Source organism: Mesoplodon mirus (assembly GCF_964341445.2).
Source record: "Mesoplodon mirus genome assembly, chromosome: X".
Taxonomy (NCBI): domain Eukaryota; kingdom Metazoa; phylum Chordata; class Mammalia; order Artiodactyla; family Ziphiidae; genus Mesoplodon; species Mesoplodon mirus.
In genome coordinates, this window is record NC_138981.1 from 44,775,985 (window position 1) to 44,801,979 (window position 25,995).

At 52.8% G+C, this 25,995-nt stretch overlaps 2 protein-coding genes across 7 annotated transcripts; both read left to right on the forward strand.

Moving 5' to 3' along the window:
• Positions 1-796: 796 nt before the first annotated feature.
• Positions 797-20,486, forward strand: HDAC6 (histone deacetylase 6). 5 transcript variants are annotated; one of them, XM_082609073.1, is made up of 29 exons: positions 797-932; positions 1,955-2,095; positions 2,180-2,308; positions 2,444-2,532; positions 4,495-4,579; positions 4,668-4,708; positions 5,440-5,536; positions 5,683-5,780; positions 6,771-6,875; positions 7,000-7,068; positions 11,991-12,117; positions 12,214-12,279; positions 12,371-12,430; positions 12,509-12,598; positions 12,899-13,005; positions 13,095-13,162; positions 13,402-13,573; positions 13,668-13,796; positions 13,966-14,134; positions 14,445-14,578; positions 15,112-15,180; positions 15,290-15,482; positions 16,938-17,087; positions 18,411-18,585; positions 18,696-19,162; positions 19,246-19,350; positions 19,484-19,630; positions 19,728-19,856; positions 20,065-20,486. In XM_082609073.1, exons 2-29 carry the CDS (start codon positions 1,985-1,987, stop codon positions 20,131-20,133), a joined length of 3,450 nt encoding a protein of 1,149 aa, XP_082465199.1. In that variant the 5' UTR covers positions 797-932; positions 1,955-1,984; the 3' UTR covers positions 20,134-20,486. The 5 variants fall into 5 exon arrangements, with proteins under 5 accessions (XP_082465199.1, XP_082465201.1, XP_082465203.1 ...); XM_082609075.1 differs by having other exon boundaries at positions 2,183-2,308; XM_082609077.1 differs by having other exon boundaries at positions 1,955-2,077; positions 19,728-19,860.
• Positions 20,487-20,569: 83 nt separating this feature from the next.
• On the forward strand, positions 20,570-25,034 carry ERAS (ES cell expressed Ras). 2 transcript variants are annotated; one of them, XM_082609078.1, is made up of 3 exons: positions 20,570-21,485; positions 21,734-21,791; positions 24,042-25,034. In XM_082609078.1, exon 3 carries the CDS (start codon positions 24,086-24,088, stop codon positions 24,785-24,787), a length of 702 nt encoding a protein of 233 aa, XP_082465204.1. In that variant the 5' UTR covers positions 20,570-21,485; positions 21,734-21,791; positions 24,042-24,085; the 3' UTR covers positions 24,788-25,034. The 2 variants fall into 2 exon arrangements, with proteins under 2 accessions (XP_082465204.1, XP_082465205.1); XM_082609079.1 differs by lacking the exon at positions 20,570-21,485 and having other exon boundaries at positions 21,491-21,791.
• Positions 25,035-25,995: the final 961 nt, after the last annotated feature.

Here is a 25,995-nt window from a genome sequence, read left to right on the forward strand (position 1 = left end):
CCAGGTAGAAAAAGAGTGGAAGGGAAGAGAAGGCTGGAACTGGGGTTTGCAAGTGGGTAAGAGGGCCCGGCTACTGGGCGGCGGGGCTGTCAATCTGTTAGTTAGTCAGCGATGCTGAACCCCAGACCGCTTATCTCTCCCGCCCCAGCCTACAGCCCGGTAGGAAATGGTGAAGAATGAGAGAGGGAGATTAGGAGGACAAACCGGCCTCCTACGGGTCTGACATTTAGGCATTTAGACACGGTGTGGGGGGGGAGTTGGGGGGTGGTGCACAGTGGCAACTCCCCCTACCCCTTAGGCACACACTTTCTATTACAGCCTGGGGGCAGAGGTGACCCAGTGGAGGGGGCCGACAGGGAGAGCCGCCGCCCAAAGAAAAACTCCCCTCCTGAGGTCCATTGCTCCGGCACTATAATTACCAAAATTTTCCAGATGAGAAAACTGAAGCCCAGAGATGCTCAGTAACTTGCTCAAGGTCACATGGCTAAGTCGCATAACCTCAGTTTCCTTATCTTCAAAGCAGCCTTAAGGAACTACCTTACAGAATTGTGGCCTGCGACAATGCCTGTCACATGTTACTTGCTATCATCACAGTTATTTGCCTCTACTAAGACTCCTTCCGCTCCACCATTCATTTTCACGGCAGAATATTAGTAGCTATCATTTGGTGAGTGCTTCCTGTGTACCACCTTAGTGAATATGAACTCAGAAAATCCTCACATTTATTAACATCACCACTCCCATTTTGGCCGCCACCAGCCTTGTCCACTTCCCACCGCGCTCCAGGCCCACCCTCATACGTCATCACGGCGCGTCGCGCGGGAAGCCACTGGGAGGAGAGAAGACGCCCCTTCCTAACGGCCTTGCTTGCTTGCTTGCACTCTTGAGTTAATCGTACGGTACAGTTGGCGCTGGTCCGGAGGGCTCCTAAGGTAACTGGACAGGGACGGAGGGACGGCGGCCACGGCCGCCAGCGGCGGTGGTTGGGAGAGGGGCTAGTCTGACCCCGAGCGCATCGTCCAGCCATTGGCGCACGCTTCTTACAGGCGCAGCACGGCCTGCGTTGCCAGCTCTCGGGCAGACCCGCAGTTTGTGAGTTCGCGGGAGGTGTGGCCCGTACGAGGGGTGCGGCCTTGCGGCAAGACCCCCAGTGTGGGAGGGATTGGGGCGGACTGTAGAGAACCCCGGCCCAACGGAGAAGAGGGCGCTCGGGGAATTTTGAGGCGTCAGCCAAAGGCGGAGTTTGAGAAAGGGGCTGCGCCCGCGTCGACGGTAGGGGCGGGAAGGGGGAGGGGCTAGCGGGAGGTGGCTCGGAACTGGGTGAAGGGGCTTGGTGAAGCGTTAGGGATTGGGCCTGGGTAGGGGGTGGAGCCTGGTGGGAGGAAAGGGGCAGTCCCCTGAGGAGCTGGGCTTGTTGAAATGTGAGGGGCGGGATCTAGCCAAGTAGAAGGTGCCGGTCGGGCCCGATAAGGGGTGGAGTTAAGTGGATCGTTAAGGGTGGAGTCGGGGCCCTGGCTGGGTCTGGCTGAGTGAATGAGTGGGTGATTATCCCGGGAGATTGGCTGGAATGCGCAGGTTTGAGAAGGGGTGGGGTCTGGGTGAGGCTTTGAGGAATGAAAGGGTCTGGGAATGGGGCTTGATAGAGTGGAAGGGGCGGTGATTAGCTGGAAAGGGCAGGCTCTAGAACGGACTGAGCCAGGGGGTTAATTGCTCTGTGAAAGGGCAAGACTTTGAAAGGAGAAAGAATAGTGTTAAAGGGGTGGAACCTAGTGGAATGGGCGGGACCAGGTAGAATGGAGGGAGAGAGCCTTGAGAGGCAGAGTTTAGAAGGTGGTGTGGAATAGGTAGCAAAAGGGATAGAGACTAGCGTAGGGGGCGGGGCCTGGGAAGGGCTGGGATGTAGGGTTTTTAGGGCGTTGGGCCCCTTCAGAGTCACCTCCACCCCACCCCCCAGAAACGCTTCAAGGGTGAAGTCTCCCCAGCCATGACCTCCACCGGCCAGGATTCCACCACAACCAGACAGCGAAGGAGTAGGCACAATCCGCATCCAGCCCCCCACGACTCCAGCATCACCTCGGTGAGGCCCCAGACCTCGGTGAGGCCCCAGACCTGCCCTGATGAGGGGGATGGGGAGCAGCGGGCTGTGCGTTGGACTCTGACCCTTCTCTCTGTTTGGCAGAAGCGAGGTGTTAAAAAGGGTGCCGTACTCCGCTCCAGCCCCAATCTAGCGGAGGTAAAGAAGAAAGGCAGAATGAAGAAGCTTAGTCAAGCAGCCGAGCAAGACCTAGTCGTGGGGCTGCAAGGGCTGGTGAGAGGGGCCTGGCCGCAACTTAACCTCCTGTGACAATCAAAACCCTGAGCTTCTCCATCCTGGACAGTGTGGGATGCTCCCTCCGACTCAGGCCCTCAGTGCATCAGTCTCTCCCATTTTTTTTCCTTGCAGGATCTGAACCGGGAGGCCAGGACACTGTCTGGCACTGGCTTGGTGTTCGATGAGCAGCTAAATGAATTCCACTGCCTCTGGGATGACAGGTGAGGCTGGCTCCTCCAGGTCATACCCAAGCCATACAAAGACATACACTTAGAGCCCATTAGAAGAACGAATCCTTTCTTACTCTAGCCTAGAGACCGGAAGCAGATGATTTAGGGAGATGGGGCTCAGGCTTGAATGGGTTGTTTTCATTTAGCCAACAAACATTTATTGAGTGCCTTCTGTGTGCTGGAGATGGTGATACAAATGTGTCAGACAAGACAGGGAGCTGACAGGTGAGTAGGAGAGCAGGTCACTAAACCGCCATCAGCAGTGTGAGGTGTTTAATGAAGGAGGACCTAAGACCAGAGCTTTCAAGAGTGTTTAATAGAGGACCCTAGACTAGCATCCAGGGTTCCCAGAAGGATTCCTTGAAGAAGGGATGTTTGTGCTGAAATGGAAGAATTACACTTCCCATTCAGTCACACATTACAGTCCATCAGCAAATTCTTTTGGCTCTATGTTTGAAATGTATTCAATATCTGACCTTTCCTCACCGCCTCCACTGCCACCACCATCATCAGTCACCTAGACTTGCAGAGGCCTCCCTGTTTCCACCCTCACCCCTTCTGCCTGTTCTTCACACAACAGCCTAAAAAAATATGTACGAGATGATATTCTCTCTTAAAGTCCTTCAAGGGCAGGGTGTTGCCCTGAAGGTAAAGTTCAGATTCTTCATCCTGGCCTCTAAGGTTCCACATGATCTGGCTCCATATCACCATGGTGACCTCGTCAGCCAATCCTCCCCCTCATTCGCTTCGCTTCACTTCACTTCACACACACTGATTCCCTTGCTGTTCTTCCAACATGCCAGGCCCTCTCTCATCTCAGGCCTTTACCCTGGCCAATCCCTTTTCCAGAGATTCATTTCCACCTTCTCGTCTCCTAGTTAACATTCACACCTCAAGGAGACCCTCTGAGAGGGCTTTGCCTAGCCACTCCGCTTCCCCCACACCTGAGCATCAAGATATTCCTAGCCCATGCCACTGTTTGTCCATTATTATACTTATGTGTTTACTAGTTTAGTATCTATCTCCCCTATCCCAGTGGAAGACTCAGGATGGCAAAAGACTTCATTATTGAATACACATCTACCGTCTCCTGAGGTGCTAGGGACAGGCAGTACACAAAATAAACAAAACTCCTGCCTTTGTGGAGATTACATTTTAGAGGAGGGAGACAGATAGTAAACAAGGAAAAAGCAAGTGATAAAGTGTGTTAGAAAGAGAAGTGCTGTGGAGAAACACTGAAGCGGGAGGGGAAGTAGCAGAAAGTGCAGTGGAGGGGACTCTTCAGTTTTAAATACGATGATCAAGGAAAGCCTTACTATCTGAGCAGGGATCTGAAGGAGGTGAGGGAGTGAGCTATGGAAACATCTGGGAGAAGATTGTCCTGGGCAGGAAGAAGAGCTAGCGGAAACGTACTTGGTTTGATTGAGGAACAGGGAGAAGCCCAGTGTAGGAGAAGCAGTGAGTGAGGGGGAGAGCAGTAGGAGATAGGGGTCAAAGAGGGGATGACACAGGTCGTCAAGGGCCTTCTGGGGCATGGGGAGGACTTTGGCTTTTACCCTGAGTGAGCTGGGAGCCAGGAGAAGTTTTTGAGTAGAGAAGGGACGTGACCTGATTTGAGTTTTAACCAGTGTCTGGGCTGCTGTGCAGAGAAAGGACTGTTGGGGGAGCAAGGGCAGAAGCTGGGAGGCCAGCTGAGTGCAATAGCCCAGGCGAGAGGTTATGGTAGCAGCAGTGGGGGTGATAGGAGAGGGCCAGGCTCTGCATATATCATGAGAACGGAGACCAACAGGCGCCAGGGATGACTCCAAAGTTTCATGCATCAGCAGCTGTGGAAGGGCAGATGGGGAAGATGTGCAGAAGCAGATGTGGTGCTCACCAGTGTCATATATATATATATATATATATATATATATATCTGTATCTATATCTGTATTTGTATCTCTGTCAACCCAGCTTCCCTGAAGGCCCTGAGCGGCTCCATGCCATCAAGGAGCAGCTGATCCAGGAGGGCCTCCTGGATCGCTGTGTGTCCTTTCAGGTGAGTCCCCCAGCCGACATCCTGGGCAGAGGGAAGCAGCTGGTGGGACAGCCAGAGCCTTAGCCCTTTATTCCTCGTGTCTCCCCAGGCCCGATTCGCCGAAAAGGAGGAGCTGATGTTGGTTCACAGGTGAAGGCTTGGGGGCCTTGTAGGGATCGGGAGGAGGCTGCCCTGGGCCAACCAGGGCAGGCCAGATGCTTTGGGAAGGAATGTCATGGGCTCTGTGGTCTTGGGCAAGTCACTGAGCCTCTCTGAATCTCAGTGGCATTGCTTGTAACTTGGGGGCTAGTAAACATGAGCTCCTCAGGAGGGCTTGATATGTGTCAGGTGCTTAGAATGGTGCCTGACATATCATCAGTCCCTGATGAGCTCTTTTTGTTATTGTAATCTGATGTGTAAACAGATGATGGATATGTGGACAGAGTGATCAAGGGGTTCCCCCAGGGGGCTGAAGGAACCCAGAGTAAGAGGCCCGATGTGGTATGGCTCAAGGAAAGTTAGTGTGGCAGAGGGGGTATCTGAGCTGAGCTTTAAGAGGAGAAAAAGAATGAGTCCCGTGAAGCAGAAGGCTGAGGAAAGGGAGATGCAGACAGCTGGAACTGTCTGGTCAAAGACCTGGAGGTAGGATTGGCTGTGGCCAGAGCAGAGGGCAAGGGTTGTTACTGGAAATGAGGCAGGCTGGGGAAGAAGCAGGGAAGGTATCCTACATCCCAGCTATTCCCTGGATTGACAGTTGAGGAGGCCTGACTTGTCCAGGGGTTTGGTGCGTGGAGGACTCAGCTGGGAAGGGGATAGGGCCCTGGCTCAGGGCCCGGGAGGGAGGCGGGCCCCTGAATCCCATCCCCCATCTATGTACCCAGTCTAGAATACATTGATCTGATGGAGACGACCCAGTACATGAATGAGGGGGAACTCCGTGTCCTAGCAGATACCTATGACTCAGTTTATCTGCATCCGGTATGGATGAGAACTGTGAGGGCAGAGGGTGGTGGCAATCCCGGGGTCCCCCATCCCCACGTCCACCCCACCTTGGAGGGGGGCAGCTGAGTGGACAGGGCTGCTGTGTCCCTCACTCCCTCTCTGGCTCCCCACTGTCTCTCCAGAACTCATACATCTGCGCCTGCCTGGCCTCAGGCTCCGTCCTCAGGCTGGTGGATGCAGTCCTGGGGGCTGAGATCCGGAATGGCATGGCGATAATCAGGTAGGACCCACTAGAATAAGGCTTTTTCACTTTACAAAACATTCCTTTCTCAAATGTAACAGGTAATGGTATGGGAAGTATATTCACATGGTTCAAGAAGCAAATGTTAAAAAAGGTTGGGGGTCAGGTACAAGTAAAAGTCCTCCCCACCCCCGTCTCCAGACACCTGAATCCTCTCCTGGAGGCAATTGCTGTCACCAACGACTCTTGTGTCCTCCCAGAAATAGTCTGTGCCATTCATGGAATAAATACCATATTTTGTTGATTCTAAGATGTATATTGTTTTCATATTTGAAACATCTTGAAATCCAGATGCATCCTATGAACAATGGTGCCTCAGAATTCCTTTGGCAACATTTTCTGCTTTGTTATTGGCACGTAAAATCACAGTACATCTTCTCATCACTGGCATCCCAGAAGTGATGAAATGCAGAAGACGTAGCTTTTCTCCTACCTCCCCGTTTTTAGCCACAAATTATGGTAGCACTCGACACACTCCCTGTATCATGCGTTTTTCACTTATATATCTTGGAAAGCTTTTCTCTTAACAGTGCATAGCCTAGACCCATGTAGAACGCCATTATACAAATGCACAGTAAGTTAACCTGCCTGCTACCACTGGGCATTTTGGTTCTCTCCAATCATTTGCTGTTTCCAAAAAATGCTGCACCAAATATCATCCATTTATAAACATGTTATTTCACCCTTTTTGTTATATAGGTTGTGGACTAAGTCCCCAGGAGCAGAAGGACTTGGTATGAGGGTGTATGCATTGATAATTTTAATGAGCATTATCAAATTTCCTTCAGAGAGAGAAGAGTAGACTGGGGGTGAGGATCTGAGGGACCCAATTACTCAGTTCCTGGCAGATGTGCAGGCATCGGCACTGGGGGAGTTGGTGGTCCAGGATTAGAGAGCAGGGAAGAGTCCATCTCTGAAGAGTAGGACCCCTCACCACCATCAATCTGTGGCCTTCCCTGCCCTTCCCAGGCCTCCTGGACACCACGCCCAGCACAGTCTTATGGACGGGTATTGCATGTTCAACCACGTGGCTGTGGCTGCCCGCTATGCTCAACAGAAGCATGACATTCAGAGGTCAGCAGCAAGCAGCAGGGTGGGTGTAATGAGGGTGGCGCAGGGTTGGGTGTCTTGGTCTAGGCACTTCCCCCAGATGCTCCTTGATCTTCTTACATAGTGCCCCCCTCTCTCCCACTCACAGGGTCCTTATCGTGGATTGGGATGTGCACCATGGTCAAGGAACACAGTTCACCTTTGACCAAGACCCCAGGTATGCCCGGAGTACCACCCTAGATGCTAGACTCCCAGCCACCCGCCACCTTTACAGGCGCAGCCAGAAGGGGCCCAGGAGGGAAGGGGAAGCATTCACATTTGTTGGGCCTGCCCTGGCAACAGGCTCGGTACTGCCCTCTGCGTGTCTGCTGTCTCTTAATTCCACTCTGAGGCAGGGACTGTTGGGTTCCCCATTTTACAAATCAGGGAGCTGAGGCTTACAGGTTAAGAGGTCATAGAGGAAGTTGAGGAGACGAGATTTGAGCCCACAAATGTTTGGAGATCTCATTCACCAGTTTATCCTGGAGCTGGAGTGAACCTCAAATTACTACTTTATGTTTTCCGATTATGACAATACTGCAAATTTTATTTCTTTAAAAAATTAAAGGGAGTTAGTTCCCTGGCATCCTAGTGGTTAGGATTCTGGCCTTTAACTGCCTCTGCCAGGGTTCAATCCCTGGTCGGGGAACTGCGATCCCGTAAGCCACATGGCATGGCCAAAAAACAAACAAAACAACTAAATATCGAAATGTCTAAAGCAGTGAGTCTCCTGTAATTCCTATCACCTCAAAAGTAACTGTTGATAGTTACAGAATTTTTCCTGTAGATGTATGAATATTCATCATTATCATTATTATTATTAACATACTACCACTACATTTTCTTCAACAACTTGCTTTTTGCATTTAACAGCATGGTGTGGACACCTCTCCATGTTAGTGCCTCTGAAGAGCATCTCGTTCTTTATAAGAGCTGTACAGTGTTCCATTGTATGGCTATACCTTTGGTCATTTAACCCCAGGACGTTTATAGGTCTTCCCAGTCTTTGCTATACAGATAATTCTACAGTGAATAGTCTTGTAAATATATAATTTTATACTCCTCTGAGTATATCTGTAGGATGAATTTCCAATTCGTCAGAGGGTCACTGTGCTTGAAAGTCTAGAATCTAGTGCCAGACTTCCCTCCAGAAAGAGAACCACCTTACCCTTCCTGCAGAAAGTGATTGAGCCCATCCTTGTCAGTAGGGGACACTACTAAACAGTTGTTGTTTTATCCAGCCTTTTATTGAATTGACTGCATAAATTCCACTTTTTCCCATGGTTCCTGAGCTCCTGTGGCCCACTATCTAATCTAGGTTGGTTGTTCTCCAGACATTGCTTCATTATTTTCCACCATTCAGTGTTGCTGACAGATGTCTAGATGTCAGTCTGATTTTCTTTTTTTTTTCTTTTTTTTTCTTTATTGGAGTATAATTGCTTTACAATGGTGTGTTATTTTCTGCTTTATAACAAAGTGAATCAGTTATACATATGTTCCCATATCTCTTCCCTCTTGCGTCTCCCTCCCTCCCACCCTCCCTATCCCACCCCTCTAGGTGGTCACAAAGCACCGAGCTGATCTCCCTGTGCTATGCGGCTGCTTCCCACTATCTATCTACCTTACGTTTGGTAGTGTATATATGTCCGTGCCACCCTCTCGCTTTGTCACAGCTTACCCTTCCCCCTCCCCATATCCTCAAGTCCATTCTCTAGTAGGTCTGTGTCTTTATTCCCGTCTTACCCCTAGGTTCTTCATGACATTTTTTTCCTTAAATTCCATATATGTGTTAGCATACGGTATTTGTCTTTCTCTTTCTGACTTACTTCATTCTGTATGACAGACTCTAGGTCCATCCACCTCATTACAAATAGCTCAATTTCGTTTCTTTTTATGGTTGAGTAATATTCCATTGTATATATGTGCCACATCTTCTTTATCCATTGATCGGATGATGGACACTTAGGTTGTTTCCATCTCCAGGCTATTGTAAATAGAGCTGCTATGAACATTTTGGTACATGACTCTTTTTGAATTATGGTTTTCTCAGGGTATATGCCCAGTAGTGGGATTGCTGGGTCATATGGTAGTTCTATTTGTAGCTTTTTCAGGAACCTCCATACTGTTCTCCATAGCGGCTGTACCAATTCACATTCCCACCAGCAGTGCAAGAGTGTTCCCTTTTCTCCACACCCTCTCCAGCATTTATTGTTTCTAGATTTTTTGATGATGGCCATTCTGACTGGTGTGAGATGATATCTCGTTGTAGTTTTGATTTGCATTTCTCTAATGATTAATGATGTTGAGCATTCTTTCATGTGTTTGTTGGCAGTCTGTATATCTTCTTTGGAGAAATGTCTATTTAGGTCTTCTGCCCATTTTTGGATTGGGTTGTTTGTTTTTTTTTGTTATTGAGCTGCATTTTCCTCTCTGGAAGGTTTTAGGTTCTTCTCATTATCCCTGGCGTTGTGAATTTTCACCGTGCCCCTCATTCTGCTTACCAGTGGTAGATATTTTATATCTGAAGACTCATGCCTTTCTTAGATCCTCAGAAGTCTTCTTCTATTAGATTGTTGATGATTTCTTCTACTGTGTCCTCTCTGGTCTCTCTGTTAGTCAGATGTTAGACATCCTGGGTTGATCCTCTGTGTCTCTTATTTTTTATCTCATGTCTTCTGTCTCTTTTTTCCTTTTGCTCAGTGTCCTGGGAGATTTCCTCAACTTTACCTTCCATTCCTTCTTTTAAGCTTCAAGAGCACTTTCTTCCTCTCTGTGTTTATGCTCTACTAAGCTTTAGTTTAGTTGTTTTCCTTGTCTTCATAATAGTATTTTAAGGGCTATCCAATTTGTCTCCAGCCAGGACCCTCCTGATGGAGTTAAGAGATCGAGAGATGGGGAGCTGGGAGATTGAACGTCATGGATAGATTTTTTTTTATTTATACATTCTTATTCATAAAGAAGAATGCATTGAATATATTCACAGTTCTTCATATCTATGCACATAGTCATATATCCACAAAATAACACAGCTATTGCCTCCAATGCACTTTTAAAACAAAAAGGAATGATTAATGATATTAAGGAATTCTTGTTATTATGCCTAAGAAAATTAACAAGAATTCATTTATTAAACTAAAGCTTAGTAGTTAAAAGGAACAAGTAAATTTAGTGAGTTGGTTATGCAGTGAATTGGCTATTCAGAATTGATTTTGTGAGCATTGACCTGGATCTGTGCTTGACTTCTCCAGAAGGGAAACCTCAGATTGTCTTGGGTGACTTCCCAACCTGTTCAGCATTGGAGAGGGCCTGCTGGGGCCCCTGGAGCCTCAGACTACTTTCCAGAGATGTGTTGAAGTCTCTAATTGTCTGACATCCTTTCTCCCACTCTCTGTCTTCCTGGGTTGATACTTGTTTAAAATTCCTTTACTGTCTTTTGACTAGGATTGTAGGAGAATGAGGAGGTAAACCTGTGCTATCAGTCCACCATTCTTTTTTTTTTTTTTTAAAGAAGATGCTGGGGGTAGGAGTTTAGTAATTTATTTATTTATTTTTGCTGTGTTGGGTCTTCGTTGCTGTACGAGGGCTTTCTCTAGTTGTGGCAAGCGGGGGCCACTCTTCATCGCGGTGCATGGGCCTCTGACTATCGCGGCCTCTCTTGTTGCAGAGCACAGGCTCCAGACGCGCAGGCTCAGTAGTTGTGGCTCACGAGCCTAGTTGCTCCGCGGCATATGGGATCCTCCCAGACCAGGGCTCGAACCCGTGTCCCCTGCATTAGCAGGCAGATTCTCAACCACTGTGCCACCGGGGAAGCCCAGTCCACCATTCTTTTACTGGAAGTCGGTTGAACTTATTTTAAAATCTCCTTCTATTTGCTTTATAAACTTAATTTCCTTGGGTGTTAGTTCTTCTGTTTGTTGACTTTGGTGGCTCTCTTGTGGGGTGGACTTTCTTCAGATCTTTTCTTTATTCCTATCTTTCCCAATGATAATATTTATGTTCTACTGTATGTTTATCTGTTAGAGTCAAAAGTAAAACAGTCATCCCCCATCTCCTCAAGACCAGAGCTTTCACATGGTCTTTATTCCCCAATTCCAAAAATCCTTGTATACCAATTGCATTTAATTTCACAACTATATTATCAACATTTATTAAAATGTGACTGTTAAGTTTGTCTAGATTTATTGCTTACCACTGTTTCTTGCATTTCCCTAAAAAAGGAAAAAAATGCTGCCTTAAGTCCTTTCTGGAACAAGGCAGGGAGTGGATGAACAGATGGATGGAAGGATGGATGAGAGATATTCATTTTGATCGCCTCAGTCAGAATCAAGCCCTCCTACTTGGCTTACTATCAGAACATATACCATTGTGTCTTTTCAGTATCTGTTCTGTGTCAGCCCCTCTCACTGCTCTGAGTGCTCAGTTTCTCACCTAGAAAATAGAAGAAATAGTAGAGGTAGCCTGTAAGGTATTGGAGACAAGGAATTGCCCCCTCACTGGCCTCATGGAGCCCCAGCCAGCATCCCCACTCCAGCTCCACATACAGAACCGAGTCCCACCCCTCCTAACCCCTAGGCCCCGAGTCTCCCCACTTCCTTCAGGGAAAATACTAAGCTCCCTAGCCTTGCCTGGTGTTCTTTTCAGCCTTAGCTGGCTCCTGCCAGCTAAGAGTCTCATGCCTCTGTGGACCTCCAGTGTCACAGGGTTTGTCCTGCTGGTGGGTGGGCAGGCATGATCTAGAGTCCCCCACGGGGTCAGGAGCCCTAGGGGGTGGGATAGACTTGATAGCTCTCAGGGTCTCAGAGCTAGAACTGGGTGGGCACTGAGAGGGGCAGCAGTGTTTGCTGAGGGAGCAATTTCAGTAAGAGAGCAAATGAATGAGTGAGTGAGGTAATGGATGAATAAATGGAAGAATTAATGGATGAGAGGCTGAAGAAGCCGGAAACTGAATGGAAGAATGAATGAATATATGAATTAAAGAATTCATGGGGAAATTAATGAGAGAATGAATGAATGGTTGAGTCAACTGTGGTAGCTGTGGGTTGGGGGTTTCTGGGGGGACTGATTCCTCAGCCCCCACCTCTTTTTTTTCTCTGCCTCTAGCGTCCTCTATTTCTCCATCCACCGCTACGAGCAGGGTCGGTTCTGGCCCCACCTTACAGCCTCCAACTGGTCCACCACAGGTTTTGGCCAAGGACAGGGATACACCATCAATGTGCCTTGGAACCAGGTCAGTATCTTCCCACCCTTTGCCCCCAAAATGAGGCCCACCCCTGCCCTTCAGGGCAGATGGCAGGATGTCCCCATCATGCCTCCCTGTCCGCAGGTGGGGATGCGAGATGCCGACTACATCGCCGCTTTCCTGCACGTCCTGCTGCCGGTTTCCCTTGAGGTCCTGGGGGTCTGGGGTGTGTTGGGGCAGAGGCGATGTTGAGGGAAGGGCTGTGAGGGCAGGTGGCCTCATGTAGTTCCTTCCCTCTCAGTTCCAGCCCCAGCTGGTCCTGGTAGCTGCTGGATTTGATGCCCTCCAAGGGGACCCCAAGGTAAGGCAGGTGCACTGGGATGGCAGGAGGGCAGAAGGGGGCTGCACGGAGCAGGGCTGACCCTCCACGTCCCTCCAGGGCGAGATGGCCGCCACTCCGGCGGGGTTCGCCCAGCTAACCCACCTGCTCATGGGTCTGGCAGGAGGCAAGCTGATCCTCTCACTGGAGGTGAGTGACTCACTTCGTCTCTCAGTCCGTGGATCCTGAAAGACGTAAGAACAACTTTCAGTCCTGTCCCAGCAGTTCCACTTACTAGCTGGACAACCTCTCCTAAGTCACTCAGCTTCCCTGTGCCTCTGCTTTCCTTATGTAAAATGGGCATTATAATTGTAGTAATCACCCCATAATACTGTCCAGCACGTGAAATGAAGTCAGCCTTCAAATGCCCTGTTGCTTGACAACACCCTACTCGTCTCTGGTAACATCTGGCTCTTTCCTGCTGTCCCTCATGTGAACTCCTTCTCCCAGGGTGGCTACAACCTCCGCTCCCTGGCTGAGGGCGTCAGTGCCTCGCTCCACACCCTTCTGGGAGACCCTTGCCCCGTGCTGGAGTTCCCTGGCGCCCCTTGCCCGAGGTGAGCCCACGTGGAGGAGGGGAGAAGTAGGCCCCTCATTGCCCACTCAGGGGCCAGTTGGTCACATTTTCCTCTCCCTTGCCCTCCAGTGCCCAGGCGTCGATCTCCTGTGCTCTGGAAGCCCTTGAGCCCTTCTGGGAGGTCTTTGTGAGATCAGGTAGTCGGCAGGGAGTGCGCTGGGTGGGGGGTTGGGCAGGGGAGGAGCTGTGGGAGGAGACTCTTCCAGACCCCACTCTGACTTTCCTCGCCGCCTTGATGGGGGAGGGTCAGGCCCTCTCTCTCACTGGGCCCTTGTTTCAGGCCTCCCACCCCATTTTAGGTTTGGGTAAACTGAGTTCCAGAGTATTAAGGGGATCCAGGGTGGGGGAGTAGGGTGAACGTGGCCTCCCCATGCAGCTGAGACCCTGGAGGAGGAGGACACTGTGGAGGGGCACGATGTGGAGGAGAAGGAGAAGGAGGGAGCGTGGCAGCCCCCTGAGCTCCCAGTCCTGACGTGGCCGGTGCTGCAGGCTCGCACAGGGCTGGTCTATGACCCACAGATGATGGATCACTACAACTTGTGGGACAAGTATGCAGTCGAGAGAGCCGGGCTAAGTGGGAGGAGGGGAGGGAGCCCCCACTTCAAGCGCACTAAGCCCTGCCTCCGATTCCCCCACTCCTAGCCACCACCCTGAGACGCCTCAGCGCATCAAGCGTATCATGCACCACCTGGAGGAGCTGGGTCTTGCCAGGCGCTGTCTCGCCCTACCGGCACGTCCAGCCACGGACGCTGAGCTGCTCGCCTGCCACAGGTCAGACCCCTGTGGCCGGGTTGGGATGGGGCCTCAGAGCACGCAAGCCACCCTGGGGGCTGGAGCCTGGGCTTGCCTCTGTTACATGGAGCTGCTGCGAGACACAGGAGAGGACGTGGAGGAGACAGTCACCTGGGTGTCCCCTTGAGTGCCCCCTCTGTGCCTCCAGTGCTGAGCACGTGGATCGTCTGCGGGCCACGGAGAAGATGAAGACCCGGGAGCTGCACCGCGAGGGCGACAGCTATGACTCCATCTACATCTGCCCCAGCACCTTCACCTGTGCGCAGCTGGCTGCTGGCGCCGCCTGCCGCCTGGTGGAGGCTGTGCTGGCGGGAGAGGTGCCTGCACTTCGGGGAGGGGACCTTGGGCTCCAGGAGAGGAAGTCCTGGGGGTGGAGGGTGGGGAAAGAGGCGGCTCTGAGAGGTGGGCCAGGCCTGAGGAAAGGAGGCATGCAATGGGAGGAGATCCCAGCTCACCAGAGGCCTGGCTCCTGGGGAGGTGCACCCAGCGGGATGGGGGCTACAGGCATGGGGGCCCCTAGCAGCTGGTGGAATAGTAGAGGGACAGGAGAGATGGAAGAGGAGAGGAAAGGGAAGGGAAAGCGGGGAGGGTGGGTGGTCTAATCTTTGTTCCCTGCCCCTCCCCCAGGTTTTGAATGGCATTGCTGTGGTACGTCCCCCCGGCCACCATGCAGAGCGGGATGCCGCTTGCGGTTTCTGCTTTTTCAACTCTGTGGCTGTGGCTGCTCGCCATGCCCAGGCCGTCAGTGGGCGTGCGCTGCGGTGAGGGCTCCCTGCCCCCACTGCCTGGTGCTTATGCAGCAGGCCCCATAGTGCAGCCCCCAAAGTTACCCTGAACCACCCAAGGGTCCAACTGCCCAGCACTTCCAGAAAAGGACCAAGGATCTAGCCTCTCAGTGCTTACCCAGATAGTATCCCCAGATTGCGGCACCCAGGTACTTATAAAACAGAATCCAAGGTCCCCTTCCCCAGAATTTCTGGCCCCTGATGACTATCCCAACAGAACTCAGGGTCTGGCCTCTGGTGCTTCCTTCAAAAGACCCACGATCTAGCCCCTGGCACTTACCCACACAAGGCCCAGGATCTGGCCCTGAGCACTTGCTCGGGCCCACAGTGAAGCCCTTAGGACTCTGATAGGACCCACAAGCCTGCCACCCAGTGCTTTCCCCAGGGACCCAGGGTCCCCCCATCTGCAATAAATGCCCCTGCATACAGACTCCAGGGGTCTAGTCCCTGCCCTCCCCCAGGGGGCAAGTGTCCCAGGGTAACTGAGAAGCTGTCCCCTCCCTCCTCAGGATCCTGATCGTGGACTGGGACGTCCATCATGGTAATGGAACTCAGCACATATTTGAGGAGGACCCCAGGTGAGGGGCTGTGGCAGGGGGTGGGGTGTGGTCAGGGAGGTGGGCGGGCCATGCCTCATGGGTGCCTCGCTAACCAGGCACATCCCTCCTTCCCACCATGTTCCTGCAGCGTGCTGTACATTTCTCTGCACCGCTATGATCGTGGCACCTTCTTTCCTATGGGCGACGAGGGTGCCAGCAGCCAGATAGGTCAGGCTGCAGGCACGGGCTTCACCGTCAACGTGGCCTGGAATGGGCCCCGCTTGGGTGATGCCGACTACCTGGCTGCCTGGCATCGTCTGGTGCTTCCTATTGCCTATGAGGTATGATTTAGGACGCACGTGACAAGACTGTGTGGGTGGCAGCAGGCGTGCATGTGTCCGACGTCTCAGTGACTGATCCTGTGAGAGGACCTGCAGGTGGCTGCTGTGATGGCTTTGGGGGAGGGGATGTGACTCTGATGGCCTTTGGTTACGTTTGTACAGTGGCTGTATGTGACTGCCTTCTGTGTGTAACTGTGAGGACTTGGGAGTGTGCGGGGGTGGTCTTGCCTGGGGGTGTGCCTGGCTGTGTACCTGTCCTGTGTGTACACCATCACTAGTGCCTATCTGTGTGTGATGGTGGCCCCATGTGACTGCCATCTCTGGGGAACTGCACGTGCCAGGTGGGGAGGGGTTCGAGCACGTGTGAAACTCTGCGCAGGGAGCTATTTGTCACTACCGCTGCTCTGTGTGATGGGTGTGATGTTGTACGTCATTGCACATTGCTCTCTCTGACAGCCAGCGTGTGACTTTCTGCATGTGGAAGGCTGTGTGTGACAGTCATCTCTCTCTCCTATGGCCTATATACATTTCCCTGACTCTGTGTGAGTGGCTGTAGGTAACTGCCTCCTCCGTGTGTAAACTGTGTGTATGTGTGGCAAATCATGTGTACATGACTAACTCTGAGGGTGGATGAACGTGAGTGCCATCTCTGTGCAGACATGCGTGTTCAGATGTGTATGTGTGTCTGTGCACAGTTGGCTGTGACTATCTCTGTGTGTGTGTAACTCTATGAAATAGTGTGTGTGTGACCATGTGCAAGCGACCACCTCCTGTGGGTGCAACAGCACATGTGACTATTGTGACTGGTGGTGGCATGTGTATGATTGTGTTTGTGCAGGGGTAGCTGTGGATTACTCTTCCCTCCGAGAAACTGTGTGTGTGTGCGTGACTAGTACCATGTATAGTCTGGTCTGTGTGAGACCGTCTGATTGTGTGTGGGTGTATGTGACTGTATGTGACCATCTTCTGTGTGTGGCACTTGGGTTGTCATCTTCTGTGATGGAAACGTGTGCACCTCTCTTTGGTGCCATGTGTATAAAACCCTGTGTTGTGCCCATGTGTCCCATGTCTGACCCAGGGAGGGGAGTGTGTGCCTCTTGGTCTCACCCTTGGGTGTGTATGTGAGGACATATCTCTCCGTCTCATGTCACTGTCTCTTGACATGAGTCTCCACACCTCACAACTCTGCTTCATGCCCCTGTCCGTCTGTTTCTTACATCTCCGTATCTCTGTGTCTCGGGTCTCTAAATCTGTGTGTGATGTATCCACGTCTCTGAATCTCTCTTGTGTCTCCATGTCCTCCCCTCCCTATTTTCAGGGCTCTGGTCTTGTGTCTCCATCTCTCTGACTTGCATTGCCGTGTCTTCGTTTGTCTGTGTCTCTGGGTCTCCCTGAACTGCTGCCTCCCCACGCCCCCACCCTCATGCTCACGTGTCTCTTCTCTCCCTGCCTCAGTTTAACCCGGAACTGGTGCTGGTCTCAGCTGGCTTCGATGCTGCCCTGGGGGACCCACTGGGCAGCTGCCAGGTGTCGCCTGAGGGCTATGCCCACCTCACCCACCTGCTGATGGGCCTGGCCAATGGCCGCATTATCCTTATCCTAGAGGTAGCTGTCTCGGTCCCTCTTCCTGTGGTGGGAGGGTGGTCGGGAAGACTTGGGTGTCCCCACCTGGGGTTGTGGGCACACACTGGGCATTAGTAATAACACCAGCATTAGCAACTTGAATTGAGCACTCACTATGTGCAAGACACTCTTCTTGGCACTTTACGTGCATTATTAATGCATTTACTTAACAAAGGAGCCTTGTGAGGTAAGGTCTACTGACCTCATCATTTTCCTCTCTCAAGATCAGGGAAACTGAGGTACAGAGAGCTGTGGTGACTAGCCGGAGGTCACACATTTAATAATGGCAGAGCCAGGCCTTGAACCCAGGCAGCTTGGCTCCAGTCTTTGCTTTTTACCTCTACTTGAACTACCTCCGACAAAATCCTGAGACAAAGGAAATTCACTGACCTTTTGTAAAGCACTCAGTGCCCCCACCCCCTGTGCCTCAGTTTCCTTGTCTGTAAGGTGTGGCTGGCTAATCGTGGAGGGGTGCCTGGCACATGGTAAGCCCTGTACAAGAGCCGTGGCTTCTTATGGTTATGCGTTGTTCGTACACGAGTTTAACCCACTCAGCAACCTTCTGTGCTGTCATTTGTACTCCTTCACAGATGAGGACAATAAGTCACAGAGAGATTAATTGGCTGGTAAGATGTCCCACTGTGTGCCCAGGCCTGCCTGTGGCGGAGCAGGGTGGTGGACTCTTTCCTCAGGTAGCCCAGGTTCCACCCTCAGTGCTGCCTCTTACCAGCTGTTAAGACCTCAGACAAGCCATCTAACCACTGTGAGCCGTAGTTACTTTATCTGGAAAAAGAGCAGAGACGGGGGTTCCTGTAGAGTGTGAGAAAAGAGGGTTCCCATACCAGGTCAGGATAGAGATTCACGTAGAGAGAAAGACCAGTTGTTCCTGTACCAGGGCAGGGCAGGGCCTTCTGTGTGGGTGGGGCCAGAGGTTCCCATACTATGAAGGCAGGTCCCCGCACCGATTCAGCACACGTGGTTGTGAGGACTCAGTGCTTAGAATAGGGTCTAGCACACAGCAAGCACTTAGTGAGCGTCAGCGGTTACTAATGTTGCCATCAGTACTGTCATTCTTGTGGTTATTATTATCTTGCACTTTACGTCACAACTCTATCCCCCTCAACGACCACCTCACACAGTGGGTGCTGTCCATCTGACAGATGTGGGTTCTACTTACTTGTCCCCAGTACCTACCCTCCAGACTTGCAGGACCCCAAGGGGAGATTGGGAGGCAGGACATCTCATCTCCCAAATTCCCTGAGGACCCCCCCATCATACCTTTCCCTCCTCTTTTCCTTAACAAAGGGTGGTTATAACCTGACATCCATCTCGGAGTCCATGGCCGCCTGCACCCACTCCCTCCTTGGGGACCCGCCACCCCTGCTGACCCTGCTGCGGCCCCCACTGTCGGGGGCCCTGGCCTCGATCACCGAGACCATCCAAGTCCATCGCAGATACTGGTGCAGTTTGCGGGTCACAAGTGAGTGGGTGACGGGAACCGCGGGCAGTGGGGGCTCAGGGGAGGGCAGGGATTAGAGGCAGGAGAAGGGGTAGCACCCTCACTCAAGGATCTCCCTTCCATGGTTCCAGAGGTCAAAGATAAAGAGGGACCCTCCAGTTCTAAGTTGATCACCAAGAAGGCACCCCAGCCAGCCAATCCTGGGTCAGCCAAGGGGATGACCATGCCAGAAGGGAACATTCTGGAGACAGGCACGGGGAAGGCCACCTCAGCAACATCTGTGAAAGAGTCCACTCCAGGCCAGACTACATCAGAGACAGCTGTGATGGAGTTCACTCAGGACCAGTCATCAGAGACAGCCATGGGAGGAGCTGCTGCGCTGAACCAGGCCACCTCAGAGGCAGCCACAGGGGATGTCACGCTGGACCAGACCACCTCGGAGGAGGCTGTGGGGGGAGCTGAGCTGATCCAAACCCCTCCAGCCTCATGCACTGACAATCAGACTCCTCCAGCGTCACCCATGCAAGGAGCCACAACCCAGATATCCCCCAGTAAGCTGACTGGAAATCTCAGGACCTTGGAACTAGACAAGGCACAGGTAAGGCCCACCACACCCAGGTAGGGGAAAGAAGGGACAAGAATCAGGCCTCCCGGATACATCTCTTATCTCTGTGTGTATAGGAACCCCGAGAAGAGGAGGAGCTACTAGGAGAGGCAGCTGGAGGTCAGGACATGAATGAGTCAGTACTGATGCAGGTCACTGGAGACCATGCTGACACTGACCAAGTGAGCTCTGGGAGAGGCTAGAACAGTGGCTTCCTTCTCATGCCCGTTTGTGCCTCCACGTAGGAGCATGGGCTATAGGAACATATAATGGGAAGCTGGAGTCCCTACCTTACTCAGTTTCACCCACCCCCAGGCCATGTTTTATCCTGTAACACCACTGCCCTGGTGTCCCCATTTGGTGGCAGTATGCCCCGTACCTGAAGCAGGCCTGGATGTGACCCAACCTTGTCAGGACTGTGGAGCACTCCAGGAGAACTGGGTGTGTCTGTCTTGCTACCAGGTATGCAGCCGAGGAAAGGGATAGGGTGGAGGTTGGCCCAGGAGCAAACCACAGGTGGGTGCTGATTCCCCACCCAATGCTCACTCCCCAACCTCAGGTCTACTGCAGTCGTTACATCAATGCCCATATGCTCCAACACCATGAAGGCTCGGGACACCCGCTGGTACTCAGCTACGCCGACCTGTCTACCTGGTGTTACCACTGTCAAGACTACGTTCACCACGAGGTGGGCCCTGGGCAGACCCTCTAATGTGTGCACGCTCACTCACACTCCCCCCCCACACCTTTTGTGATTGCATAAGGGGCGAATGGAGACCCTTCTGCATGTGGGATAGGCCAAGAGACAGGGAGGTTGAGGGCTGGAGTGGGGGTAGCCTCCTGGCTGAGGTGGAGGGGTGCTCACTCTTACCTCCCCTCTCTTGCCTCCTCCTCAGGCTCTCCTAGCTGTGAAGAACATCGCCCAGCAGAACAAGTTTGGGGAGAACACGCCCCACTCACACTAAATCCCAGAGTGTGCTCCTCTTCACCTTCTGAGAGCCAAGATAGACCAGCCTTAGTTCATCCCAAGCTATACCTTTGATGAGGGGGTAGCCTCACTCCATCCCATCCTGAAGACCCTTTACAACTCCCCCAGGGTGCTGATTTAAGTGTATATATTTGTAAGAGGACTGTGATCAGTTACAGATCTCCCACTGCCTGCTCAAGGGACTCCATCTGCTCTGCCCCAGAAGGCAAGGGGAGCAGCTCAGTGACCCCAAGAGGGGGCTGATATAAAGATGATACTTTGGAGGGAAGGGGGATCAACTGGCAGGTATGGCGGGGTTGCATATGTAATAAAGTACAAGCTGTTACAAAACTTGGAGAAAGCTTTTAATCTTGAGTGGGTAAAGAAGCCCACCTTCTGGGCCAACAGGGCTGATGAGTAATGACGGAATGAGGGTGTGGGTCTTTATCAGGTCAACCCCCTGCTCATCCAAAAACTAACTGGAAATAGAGCAAGCAGCTTGACTGGCTCCACAAGAGATTAAATGGTGGGAATCTGTGAGAAAATGAGCTCCTGCCTTAGAAATAGGAGCCTCACAGCCAGTCCCAGCTACACCCTGGGCTGGGAAGGCAAGAAAACTATCATGAAGTGTCTTCATTAGGCCTCAGTCTCCCCATCTGTCTTTGTCTTGATTGGGGGGTGGGGGGGTCCAGGTTTAACATACTTGGATTTGGTGGTCATGGGTAGCTTCCTGGGGGAAGGAGTGTCTACCACTGACCAAGGGTGGGGAATTGTGGGATAATTTTAGGGTTTTATTTCTCCCACATAATAAGAATTGCTTCGGCAACGCAAAGGAGTCTGGGTTGAGGTTTCCTGGACTTTTCTTCATGGCCACCCTCTGGTGGTTTCTTCCGAAACCACCCTCTGGTCATCACCCAAGATGACCACCAGAGCCCCACCCAATCAAGAAGAGGAGAATGGGAAAGGGGAAGGGTCAGCTCAGTCATCCTCTTTGAAGGAGCATTGTGGTTGCCCCCGCCCCACAACTCCTGCTTACATTTTATGGGTCAGAATTGTGTCACATGACTACCATAGCTGCAAGGGAGTCTACGAAATTGTGTAGCTTGGAACACATCCGCCTCAAATCAGGTTCTCTCTGTCTTTACAAAATAACCCCTCCTCTGCAACTCTCTCCCTCCAGGACTGGACGCAACTCTCTCCCATGCTACCAAAAAGCCCGCTTGAGGCAGCACAAGCTCCAGGGCCTTAGGCCCTCACAAAACATTTGGCAAAGTCTGGACATTCAGGTCAAAAATCTGACACCCCCCCCACGCAGTAAAAACACGAAATCACGTCCCAGATGGGGATAAGGTAAGGAAGAGGTGCAGCGGGATGCACGGGGCACACAGCGGAGGTCAGCGCTCAGAGCGCACCCCAAGAAGACCTCCTTTGCGCACACTCGCCTGGCGGGCAGTGACCCAGCACTCACCCCGGGGCAGGGGCCGGATGAGCTACGGAGGGGCCCGAGGGCGGCTGGCTGCGCATGCGCACTCCCTCCCCGCCCATTCCCCCCGTCGCCCCATACCCCCCGCTGGAACGAACATCTCCTTCCCTGTCAGTCCTGTCAGAGCAGCGGAGGGTTCGGGTCCCAGCGCCACCGGCCATCCCGGGACACAGGTGAGCCGGGCCGCCCAGGCCCCCCCCCCCCCCCCGGCACCGACCTGAGAGGTCCTTCCACTTAGGGTTGTGGGGGTATGGCCGAGGTCGGGTGTCGGGGACCCTCCCCTGTTTCCTCCCATCCTCAGGGGCCAGCAACCCCGGGCCGCCTTTGTGAGGACGGACCTGGGTGAGGGTGTGGGCGCCGAGCAGGGAGCCGGGAGCTGAGCGGGGAGGTCCAGGCCGAGCACGGGGTAACGGCTTCGGGGTGAAACTGGGGGTCCCCCCTCCCAGCCCCACGCTGGCCAGCCGCCCGGGCTTAGGGGATGCGTGTACGGGGCCCGGGCCAGCCTGGAAGGGGGTGGGACTGCGCTTGGGGGTCGCCCCCCGCTCCCCTCAGGTCAGGGAGGTGACACAAAGGAAGGGGTACGGGCGTGGGGGAGGGACCCCCGACAGTGCTCCACTGGCACTTGGCACTGCGGTGCTTCCATATTCCCGTGTCGCCCTGCCATGGGCTGTGTGACCTCGGGCCAGTCACCGCGGCTCACTTCCCCGAGCCTCACGGCTCCTTGACGAAGCGGCCATGGCGCCGCCAGCCTAGCGCCCCTCCAGGTGTCGGGAGGTCGGCCGGCCCTCTGCTGCCAGTGTCCGGTGCTCTCGGTGTCAGCCCCAGCGACCGCCCCGCCCGGAGCGAGGGCCCCCTCACCAGGCCCTGCCTCGGGAGACGGCACCCACCTCTCCAGTCGCCTGGACTCCGTCCCCTTTTTCCCAGTCCCTCAGCAAATCCTGTCAGGCCTGCCTTCGGAACTTCTCTGAATCCCACCCGGCTCATCCAGATCCCCCACTGGTGGCCCGCATTACTGCCCTGGCCTCCTCGCTGCCCCCCTCCCCTCAGCTCTGTCCTCTGCTTACATCTCCTCATCATGGCCCCCTTCTTCCTGGGCGAGCACATTCCACAACTCTTTTCAGGGATCCTCTCTGGGCTGAGGGCCCCACAGCTGGATCCCCACCTGGGACCTAGCCCCCCAACCCTGACCCCCGGATCCCAAATTCCACAGAACCCCCCTCCACCCCCACCCCCTGTGGATCCCTCAAACCCACCACCTGCCCCCCAGCTGCCACTGTCCCAGGGCTTCCTGGGACACTTGGGGCCGCAGCCATTATGATGCATTTCCTGAGGCCACACACCGAACCAAGACCAGGATGTGTATTGAATGGGTTAATGGTGACTTAGTATTAATAGTGAACGCTAATTGAGTACCTGCTGTGTGCCCATCCTCTTCTAACTACATGGTAATTTACTTGCTTATCTTGTTTATTGTCTCTTTGTCACTTTCAGAATCTAACCCTCCCAAGGGCAGGGACTCTATTTTGTTCTCAGCCATATCCCCGCCCCCCACCCCACCCCCCATCCCTGCACCCATCACAATGCCTGGCACGCAGGAAGGTCCTCGAATTAATGAATGAAAATTAAATTATAATAGAAATACCTAACATTAACCAAGCACCTTCTGCCTGCTTATCACCTATTGCTGAAACATTTTTTACTGATTTATCTTTGTTGTTGTCTGTCTTCCTGACTAGAATGTCACGTTCATGAGGGCCAGGGGTTTCTTAATCTGTTTTTTCCCCACCTCTTTGTCCTTGCCCCACAGTAGGTTCTCAACAGCTGTATGTTGAATAAGTAATAAAGACTAAATTCCAATGACAATGGCTAACAGACCTCATCATTTGCTTACCTATTTGGTTTATTGTCTCCATCTTTTAAAACGTAAGCTCCTGGGGGCAGGAATGTTGCTTTGCACCAACTATGACTAGCAGTGTGCCAGGTTGGGGTCCAATGGTGACACAATCCGAAACCAAAACCGACGAAATCCCTGCCCTCCCTCCGGAATGGGGAGGGACTGCTAATGGGCAGGGGGTGTCTTTTCCGGGTGACTGGAAATGTTCTAAAATTAGACTATGGCGATGGTCACACAACTTCGTGAATGTACTAAAAAACATTGAATTGTACACTTTAGCTAGGTTAACTTTACGGTCTATAAATTAATTAAGCTGTTTTTAAAATCTCACAGCGTTTATGTGGTAAAAGGGAGTGAGAGAGAATAAACAACATAAATAATGTATTATAGTATATTAGGTGATTAGCACACACTAGGCACTCAATAAATGTTGATTCGATGACACCCGGCTGTCCCCTTGCCCCTAAATGGTCTCACCTAACCTCCCAACCCCCCACCCCCATTGTCTTTCTTCTCTTTCCACCTGCAGGGCCTGCTATCCACATCTCTTCCCTGAGCTGCCCACTTGGGGCCATGGCGCTGCCAACAAAGCCTAGCATGATTGATCTGGGCCTGGGCACCTGGAGCCTTAGCTCCCAGGAGCAGAGCCACAGGGCTCGGGCACCCTCCAGGGGTGTTGGCAAGCAGCTGCCTGAGTACAAGGCCGTGGTCGTGGGCGCGAGTGGCGTGGGAAAGAGCGCGCTGACCATCCAGCTGAACCACCAGTGCTTCGTGGAAGACCACGACCCCACCATCCAGGATTCCTACTGGAAGGAGATGGCCCTGGACCACGGAGGCTGCATTCTGAATGTGCTGGACACGGCGGGGCAGGCCACTCATCGGGCCCTGCGTGACCAGTGTGTGGCGATTGGGGATGGTGTGCTGGGTGTCTTCGCCCTGGATGACCCCTCGTCTCTAGCCCAGCTGCAGCAGATGCGGGCCACCTGGGGCCCACACCACACCCAGCCCCTCGTCCTTGTGGGCAACAAGTGTGACCTTGTGACCACCACCGGAGATGCTCGTGCTGCTGCTGCAGCCCTCGCAAAGAGCTGGGGGGCCCCTTTTGTGGAGACCTCAGCCAAGACACGCCAAGGTGTGGAGGAGGCCTTTTCCCTGCTCATCCATGAGATCCAAAGAGTCCGGGAGGCCATGGCAAAGGAGGCCATGGCAGGGCCAGGTGGGGATAAAGGCCGGCACCAGAAGGCCATGTGCCGCTGTGGCTGCTCTGTGGCCTGAAGTTCTTGGTCTAGAAAAGTGGACCCTCCCCCAGACCAGGGTGGTGGTTCCTTCACTTGAGACCTGCCCGCCCCACCCCCCCCCCCACTCCCCGACCCCAGCAACTAGCTGTGTGGGACACTGTCGGTGTACTGGGGATAGATGGACCCTTCTCCTGGGGATGTTTTCTTTTGGTGATGGGCTTTTTGGCAATGTGGGGCCGTAGCGTTGGTTATATATTATGTCAAGTTGATTTTGTGCAAAATTAAATAGTGTTCTTAGGTTTCAAAGCTGCCTCCATGCCAAGTGTTATGTGGGTGGGAATGAGACTGGGGAGAATGTTACTTGAATTGTGAGAATTATTTCATTCAAGAAATGTGGGGGAGGGCTTCCCTGGTGGCGCAGTGGTTGAGAGTCCACCTGCTGATGCAGGGGACACGGGTTCGTGCCCCAGTCCGGGAAGATCCCACATGCCGCGGAGCGACTGGGCCTGTGAGCCATGGCCGCTGAGCCTGCGCGTCCGGAGCCTGTGCTTCGCAGCGGGAGAGGCCACAACAGTGAGAGGCCCGCGTACCTCAAAAAGAAAAAAAATAGAGGCAAGCAAGACACTAAAAGCCCCTGCCCTTGTAGATATAACATAAGGCTATGTATTGAAGGCAGGCAGAGGAACAGAGTGACAGGGAGGTCAAGGAAAGCCTTACTGAGTAGGTGACATTTGGGTAAAAACTTGTGCATAACTAGGGGCAGAGGGAATAGCCAGTGCACAGGCCATGACCACAAACCAGTTACCACACCAACTCCCAGTACCTTCAGGGCTGGGATAAGAGTACAGATAGAATGGCTTCTATACTATATAACTAAACATTACATATCAAACTAACAAAATACATCCTAGCCTCCTACCTTGACCAATACACTTCCTCAAGGCCCAGAGAGTTCCAGGCCAGGAGGTGATGGTGTTGGGAGGGCTGGCCCCTGGCCGGCAGCCCACTCCGTTTCTCTTCCTGCTGGTAGCCCCTCCCCATATCAGCAGGCAGGCGCTCATGTGTGCAAGTGGTCGTGCCAGCACCGCCCAAGCTCTACTCATATGCCTCACAAACAGCCACCCCTTGACCACCACTTGGTCCCCAGGAGGATGGACCCCCAGAAGATGCCGCTGAAAGTGGCTTCAAAGTCTTCTTGGCTCCCCATTCCCAAGCGAGGCCTAGAAACGGCACAGAATCCGGGTG

Excerpts from the sequence above, each read along its gene's own strand:
- HDAC6 (XM_082609077.1), top strand. The coding sequence starts at position 1,985 with ATGACCTCCACCGGCCAGGATTCCACCACAACCAGACAGCGAAGGAGT. Across the intron at positions 4,709-5,439 it reads GAGCTGATGTTGGTTCACAG|TCTAGAATACATTGATCTGA; the intron begins GTGAAGGCTTGG and ends CTATGTACCCAG. Across the intron at positions 14,579-15,111 it reads GTCAGTGGGCGTGCGCTGCG|GATCCTGATCGTGGACTGGG; the intron begins GTGAGGGCTCCC and ends CTCCCTCCTCAG.
- ERAS (XM_082609078.1), top strand. The coding sequence starts at position 24,086 with ATGGCGCTGCCAACAAAGCCTAGCATGATTGATCTGGGCCTGGGCACC.